The 8,365-nt window shown below is 43.8% G+C and overlaps 1 protein-coding gene across 2 annotated transcripts in view; it reads right to left on the minus strand.

The window, feature by feature from the left end:
- The window catches only part of MRPL11 (mitochondrial ribosomal protein L11), a 19,488-nt gene extending 12,730 nt beyond the window's left edge, over positions 1–6,758 (minus strand). Inside the window, exons 1-3 of one of the 2 annotated variants that reach the window (XM_018552871.1) lie at positions 6,617–6,758; positions 6,312–6,316; positions 1,411–1,556 (exon numbers count right to left, since the gene is read on the minus strand). In XM_018552871.1, the coding sequence (XP_018408373.1) occupies positions 1,411–1,533 (123 nt within the window). In that variant the 5' untranslated portion in view covers positions 1,534–1,556; positions 6,312–6,316; positions 6,617–6,758. Of the gene's footprint in view, positions 1–1,410; positions 1,557–6,311; positions 6,317–6,600 lie in introns of both variants that reach the window. The other variant, XM_018552870.1, reaches the window with a different exon arrangement.
- Between the last annotated feature and the right edge of the window lie 1,607 nt (positions 6,759–8,365).

Below are 8,365 nucleotides of genomic sequence, written 5' to 3' on the forward strand. Positions count from 1 at the left end.
CCCCCCCCCCCCCCCCCCCCCCCCCCCCCATCTTTGTGCCCGGGGCAGCCACACCATCTTCCCCCCAGTTGTTATGCCACCGACTCCCACTCACTCTGCGCGCGCGCACACTCTACTTACACTGGTTGTACCTTGCTATGCAGCCCTCCCACAGTCTACTATGAGCAGCCAGGAGAGAAGGAGGCTGAGGGTCTTCGAGCAGTGCCTGAATGGTCAGTCCGCGCTCAGCTAAGCGCTCGCTGGGACTCCACAATACTTTTCCCTGGGAAGGCCCGATTCAGCCCGTCCACAGTCCACAATGAGCAGCCCGGGGAGGAGGCTGAGACATGGGGAGGCCGCGGGTCCTCGGGCAGTGCCCCAACTGTCAGTCTGCACTCAACGAGGCATTTGCTTGCGAGTGAGGTGTTGAGCAGGGAGGGGGAGGGTGTGAGGAGATTAAAGCAGCCCAACTAATGATAATGAAAAGCGTTGAAAGCGATTTTCATTATCGATCAACTTTATCAATTAGTTGTTTCAGCCCTAGTGCACGTCCCTAATATTCATTCATACTGGTAGAAGCAGTAAACGCATACCGAAGCCTGTGAGCAGTGCTGTGTTGGCAGGCATTTTATTAATGAACCGTTTTGGGGGGTTTGTTTGTTTATTTATAGATGCCAGCGCTGGCACATATTACTTCCATATCGGGAGCATGTCAAGGAGGGTGGCTATGTTCCCACATACAGTACGACCATGTAGAGCGAATGTATCCAGCCTCCTAAAGAAAGTTAGTACTTCAAAGAATAAAAAAATAATTTTTGGTGATGTGCTGTGGCAAAATGCCATTAGAAGGGAAAACAAAAATGACAAAACAAGGTATTAAGATTTTTTTTTTTTTTAAATCTGGGTATAGTGACACCAACTTTAAAAAAAAAGTGAATTTATACTACAATTTATTGTAAACAGGCTCTACTGAGCTGCGTTGAAGCTGCAGAGTAACAAGCTCTGAATACTGGTGATGACATCTCGGGCTATTCTGTGGCTTTGCTGTGTGACTTGGTAGTAGCGGCTAAATGCAATTAAAATATCTTGGAATTTTGCTTAAATTATAGGACTTACAAATGTTTTTGTTTCCTGTAGGAAAAAAAAACAAAAAAACACCATATCAATGAGTTCAGATCAAATGGAGGCAAGGCCACTTTGCAACAATAATCCCAAGGATGAATATATAACCACCACACATTTGCAAATATGACAGGTTTGTGACAGTTTCACACAAAAAAAAAAAAACGGGGGAAAAAAACCCCCTAAAATTATATCAGTGAAGTGCAATCATTCTCTGCAGTTCGGTCACTCTGTCCATCAGTAAAATTCATGTAAATGCGTATAAAATTATCCTATGCAATGCAGCATGCTGATCTGAGTTCTACTTACCTGTCCCAAGATGGGTCCTAGAGGGGGTCCTGGTGCAGCCTGCCCAGCACCTAAGACTGCTCGAATCACACCAGCAACATCTGTTTTCTTTGCAGCTTTAACAGCCCGAGAAGCCTTAGACATGGCTATACAAATAATAGAATTAAGGATAGTCAGCTTATTTTTTTCTCCTGTAATCGTCCCTGCCTTATTAAATTTGTAAATATATGCAAACTTTGTAAGCAGTGACATGTGAGCAGTTGAGTCAGAACCTTCTATAATAGCATGCATGTCCCGGCCCCAGTTGCGATACCCACCTCTAGCAAGGAGCATAGTAATAGTATGGAGAGCTCCAGCCTTCGCACGCACTGGTTTACCATCTTACTGAACATGCATCATACGAACATTCACTAACTCAGAGCTGGACAAATCCCAGCCTCCAGGTCGCCATGGTGACTAGAAATTGCGCCCTGGCGCCTGGGCTTTTGTCAGCCTTCCCCCGCCCCCCACGTCTCTCGTAGCGCTTGTGACACGGTAACTGAGGGCTCCTTTAAGGCCTGTTCACACGACGTCCGTTTTCTGTGGGAACGAGACCATTGAATACAATGGGATTTATATTTTTGAGCGTTTTGTAGAGCGTTCGTCGAGCGTAGAACGCGCTACAAAACGTTCAGGTGTGAACGAGGGCTTAAACACTGCGGCAGCAGACTTTGTGAAAATTAATATTTGTGTCATTCTCAAAACATTTGGTCATGAATGTATATAGTGACAGAGGAGCCGAGCTCCAACGACTGGTGTGTGAACCGGTCACCATTCTCTCCCCACCTTAGTGGACGCCGTAGCCTGTCTACTGTGATTGGTCGGTTAATCTGGGAACTAGAGTGTCTGGAAAGGAGGGAGAGATGATAGACCGACAAGATGGGGCACAGCACCCTATACAACTGCTTAGGGCCGCAACTAACATTTATTTTCATAATCGATTAGTTAGCCAATTATTTTTTTGATTAATCGGATAAAAGAAAAAAAAATACCATCCTTAATTTAATATAAAATAAGCGGCAATACCTGATGTGTATCACAATCGTCGTTTTTCTATGTAGGTGCACCCAACCTGTGTTTCTGTTACTATACATGTGTTTGGAGGGTTGGGGGACTCAAATTTTTTTTGGGAGGCGGGGGGGGGGGGACCCCTAATGTCACCTTGCCACTTCACTGGATTCAGCTGCTGGGGCAGCTGAATGTCAACACAGCAGGCAGTGGCTGGGAGCAATAGCCAGCCTGTTATTGGTTATTTTAAACTGCAATAACCAATAGCAAGCTGGCTATTGCACCCACCCACTGCCTGCTGTCAATCAGCAGAGGAGGGAACTGAAGGAGAAAGTTCTCCTTCAGGTCCCCCACTGCTGACAGCAGGCAGTGGGCAGGTGCAATAGCCAGCCAGCTATTGCAATGTAAAATATCCAATAGCAGGCTAGCTATTTTTTCCAGTCACTGATGAGAGTTGCAGTGGTCTTTGTCCCCGCTGCATCTGCCGATACAAGCAGGGAGAGCAGCGGAGATTGAAAGGGACACAGACTGCTGCAGCCAGCATCAGCAGAGAGAACAGAGGAGCAGAGCGGCATCAACTAATCGAAAATAAATGAATGTATGATGAGAATCGTTGCCAACGATTCTCATTATCGATTATAATCGATTAGTTGTTGCAGCCCTACAACTGCTCCAGATCTCTATTGTTTGTAGCTAGCAGGTGCAGTGTCAGAGGATGTTATTCTGATCAGCAGCATGATCTCTGTAGTGATGATTGTGTATATCAAGGAAAGGGGAGCAGACAAAACCTTGGGACCTGACCTAAGAACTACCTTGTTCTGTTGTTACTTAGAGCAGATACTTTATCCGTGCAGATTACTTGCCAAAAAAATACATTTTCAGGAATCTTCTAGGACTACCTGAGAAATGATTGGCTCAACTTTCAACAGGAAATTCAAACCATAATTAAAACAGCCACCAGGGTGCACGAAAGGAAAAATCATACCAACAAACCAGCCTACAAAGTAGAGGAAATCATGGTTGGGAATAAAGACATAGTCCTGGAAATGCCATTATTGGTAAGTTTAAAGGGTTAATAAACCCTCTATTTTTTTGCATTTATCTACTGCTAGCAAGCAGTAGATAAATAGGTTAATACTTACCCGTGTCTTCCCCGCGCTCCTGTGCGAAAATGTGAAAATTCTCGGGCGGCCGCAAAACATCTTGGGGCGGGCGCATGCACAGTTCACATTTTCGGCCGGGAGATGAGGAGACACACAAGGTAAGTCTATGGACGGCGTGCACCCGCATGCAGACACCGTGGGACAGGAAGTACAAGCAAGGACAGAGGAGTCAGCGCTGGATCGGAGAGCCGCCGCATCGCTGGAGGGACAGATGAAAACGACAGGAAAGAAGAAGATCGGATTAAGAGACATCATTTAAAGGCAAGTGCTTTAAATTAACATTGGGTGGAGGGGAACATGTTTTTTACTTTAATGTCACTTTAACCTTGGTTTTCCCATAATCATCTTCCTAGACTGCAAGCTGAGAGGATAAACAAGGAACCTTTATACCTTAGGGTAAACAACAACCTGTAAAACCTCTTTCAAAGGCCAAAGTTTGGCTGGATAAGAGTTCCACTAAGTAGAGTTTCACAAAAGCATGGTTTGGTCAATCATACTGCAAGCTTTCTTCACATAAGGCTCCTGGCCTCTCTGCCCATGATGCTGCCACTGATCTTGAAGAATGAGATTTAGCTGGAGGTTGATGACCCATGCTGCCATATGAAGTATTGCTTCTCTAATCCATCTGGCAATGGAAATCTTAGAGGCCTTAAGCACTTTCTTTTTTTGGGTCACTAAACAAAACTAGAAGATGGCTAGATCTTCTGAAATCATTAGTCAATTCCAAATATCTCAAAAGACACCTTTCACATCTAAAAAACTGAACCGTTCTTCCTTTTCAGGGGAACAGCAGAAGGATGGGGAAAAAAAATCACTTCTTGTGATCCTTGGAATGCCGAAGACACTTTTGGAAGGTACATAGGGTCCAGAACACCGGGAATCCGGCTTTGAATGTAAACAGAGCCAGAGATGGCTGTTTACATACAAGCGTTCAGGCATCTGTAGAGACGCCCAATCGCTTGTATTAAGCGTGCTGGTGTGCTTCCCCCCGTCGCCGCCGCTGGCAATCCCGGGCTCCGCTGTTCCCGGTTTGAGCCCGGGACCAGCACAGCAGCTCTGCGGCCGGAGATCAAACGGAGCTCGGTACACGAGCTCCGTTTGATCTCCTCTCCTCTTCTGAATGCAGGCAGTGATGTGTATTACATCACTGCCTGCATTCAGTGTCACTCTCCGGTACAGAAACCGGAGAGAAGCTGGTGAAGCAAGTCTTCATCAGCTTCTCTGGGGGTCCCTAGGTGACATTAGGGGTCTTAAAGACCCCTGATGTCTCCATAAAGAGGACCTGTCACTGCAAATTGGCTATCACATAGGGAGCTTGTTTGCTCCCTATGTGATAGCAATAAAGTTCAGTGGAAAAAGAAAAAAGTTTCAAAAAATTTTACAAAAAAATTAACACATATCAAAGCGATAAAAAAAAATTAAAAAAAAATTAAAGTCCCCCACCCCCACATGCAAACATGCGTCAAGCCCACCTACGTGCGAAAACGCTGATTACATCCATTACACCGCACATGTTACATATCGCCACGAACTTCGGAATGAGAGCTATAATTCTAGGGTCATCAATCACTGATAACACTAAACTGATGAGCAGTAAAAGCTTTTAAAGCGTCGGCTATGGTCAATTTTGAGTATGGAAGTTTTTTGCGATTTAACGGGTGCGCACAATTTTAAAGCTTGACATGTTTGGTGTCTATTTACCCGACGTGACCCCATCTTTTATAAATTTACCAAAAAATTGGGTAATAATAAATGGTTTATAACATAAACGTAGAGAGAACAGGTTTTTTTTCAAAATTTTCGGTACTTTATTATCCAGTAAAAAAAAAAAAAAAAACCATAGTGGTGATTAAATACCACCAAAATAAAGCTCTATGTGTCCCCAAAAAAGGGTATCAAATTCATTTCAGTACAGCGTTGCATGACAGAATAAATGTCAGTCAAAGTACCGCATCGCTAAATACTGAAAAATGGCCTGGCCAGGAAGGGGGTGTAAACACCCCGGTCAGCAAGAGGTTAAAGCACTTACCTTAAATGATGTTTCTTAATCCGATCTTCTTTCCTGTCGTTTTCATCTGTCCCTCCAGCGATGCGGTGGCTCTCCGATCCAGCTCCGACTCCTTTGTCCTTGCTGGCACTTCCTGTCCCACGGTGTCTGCATGCGGGTGCATGCGTCCATATACTTACCTTGTGTCTCTCCTCGTCTCCTGGCCGAACATGTGAACTGCGCATGCAAGATGCTTTGCGGCCGCCCGAGAACTATCACATATTCGGACGGGAGCGTGCGGGGAAGACACAGGAGTTAAACTCAGCGTGCGGGAAAGACACAGGAGTTAAAGACGCAGTAGATATATGCAAAAACACCGAAGGGTTTAATAACCCTTTAACACCTAGGTGACAGTGCTTGTGTGTGCGTTTTACACGCACACACACATTAAGTCACACGTTTTAGTGAGCAGATTGTGGCACATTGATATAAATGGGCAAATGCACATTTTTGAGCACTTCCATTGAAGTCTATGGGGCCAAGAAGCGCTTAATCTGCCAAAAAGTAGCACTTTTTGCATCAACTGGCATTTTGCTACAAGTAACAAAACACTCAAATTTGAACATGGCAATAAAAATTAATGGGATTTTATTTTGGGTTTTTTTAGCGTTTAAGGCAGAATGAGCGCTGCAGAACGCTGGGTGTGAACGGAGTCTTACTTTACTCAGCTCTATGCACAACAGTGCGTCATGACATTAAGTACCGTGCAGTGAACTGCAGATCAGTGCAATTTTATGGCATGAACAGGACCCATTTTTCAATGTGCCTTTGCTTGATCTATGTATCATCATATCCCAACAGACATGGGGTGAACGAATCCTAAGTGTGGAGTGTCAACATGATGGGGTTGTTAGCATTACAAACAGTTAGCACACGAGCAGTCTGTATACTATGTTGTTTATCCAATGGATTAGATTCTGCTTTTAAAACAATATTTTCCTAAGTGCTGCCTACCTCAGAACAAAAAGACCGGGCCTTGATTACCACACGCCAATGCTTCCGTATCAAAACACACACACTGACACCTCTCCGACCTTCACCGGCACATGCCACAGACAACCTGGACTGGGTGACCGGAAACAAGCATGACACCGCAGCTCAGTCGCTCTCTCTCAAACCTCCACGGGGGCGGGTCTTACACGCTCAACTCCGATAGGACAATTTACCCATCATTCAAAGCTTAGGCTACGTTCATGTGATTCTAGTATCTAATAACACAGCGCTGATTGGTTGTAAGATGGCACGTGCAGAACGTACAGCGGGGAAGATGAACAACTAACAGAATGTAGATAAGGGACATATAGTGTTTATGTGTCTTCAGTAGGAGCGCCATATTTCTGAAGCCTAGCTATGGAGTGTTAAATCGGGTAACATCAGTCTTTACAGCAAAATAAGGAAAACAATATTTATATTGTATAAAATGGGGAAGGATTGGGGGGGGGGGGAAAATGAGGTAAGATGGACTTTTAGGCTAAATGGCACCTGATTTATTCATGCAATAAACAAAAAGATTCAGGTACATTCTGTGCATACAATCCACAGTTATATGCAGTCAAATATCCATTTTATCGTTACATAACTTAATGTGATAAAGCAGGATTTATCAATAATGATGAAATGTGATGAATAATAAGGGCCACAAAGAAAAGGTCTGAAAATTGAGGTGGAAACTGGATTTGCTCTTGGAATCCCACATCCAGTGGTGCGTTAAACCTGGCCATGCACTACTCGAATTTCAGCTGATTCAGGAGGAATTTGAGCTGTAGGTGGCCCTGTTGGCACCACTTGGCTTGACATAAGGAAAAAAAAAAAGGAATCCTGATAGAAAATTGTCAGCTGAACAGTGACTACATCCAATCAGACGCTATCACAGTTCGGGTATTCAGGAGCCACGCGTCCCACTGGCTATTGAATACAATAGCTGGCAAAGGAGATTGCTTCCTCCATACGGTTTATGTCTGGGGAATTTAATTGATTCCTGCCATTCAGCACTTAATGAGAAAAATCTAAAAGGTATATGGCCAGCTTAACCACTTGAAGACTATGGTGTTCCACTCGCTTTCTGGCCAGGCCATTTTTCAGTATTCAGCGCTGCAGTACTTTGACTGACGTTTATTCCGTCAAGCGAAGCTGTACTGAAACGAATTTCATACAATTTTTTGGGGGCAGATAGAGCTTTCTTTTGGTGGTATTTAATTACCACTGGGGTTTTTATTTTTTACTATATAACAAAAAAAAGTACCCTATATTTTGAAAAAAAAACGTGTCCCTATAAAATGTTATGAAACATTTATTATCACCCCAATTTTTTGGTAAAATATAAAAGACAGGGTCACGTCGGGTAAATAGACACCAAACATGTCAAGCTTTAAAATTGCACATGCCCGCGAAATCGCAGAAAACGACCACAACCAAAATTGGCCATAGGCGACGCATTAAAAGTTTTTACCGCTCATCAGTTTAGTGTTATCAGTGATTGATGGCCCTAGAATTATTGCTCTCACTCCGAGGTTCGCGGCGATATGTGACATGTGCGGCATAATGGGCGCAATCGTTGCTTTTGTACATAGGCGCACCCGACACATGTTTGCGTGTGTATGTGGGGGGGGCAGGGGTCTTTAAAACATTTTTTTATTTTTTCTTATTATTTGTGAATATATTTTTTAGCTTCTTTATTTTTTTTTAATGCTTGAATTATTTTATTTTTTTTAGACAACTT

The sequence above is a fragment of the Nanorana parkeri genome, unplaced genomic scaffold, assembly GCF_000935625.1.
Source record: "Nanorana parkeri isolate BGI_ZX_2015 unplaced genomic scaffold, ASM93562v1 scaffold99, whole genome shotgun sequence".
NCBI lineage: Eukaryota > Metazoa > Chordata > Amphibia > Anura > Dicroglossidae > Nanorana > Nanorana parkeri.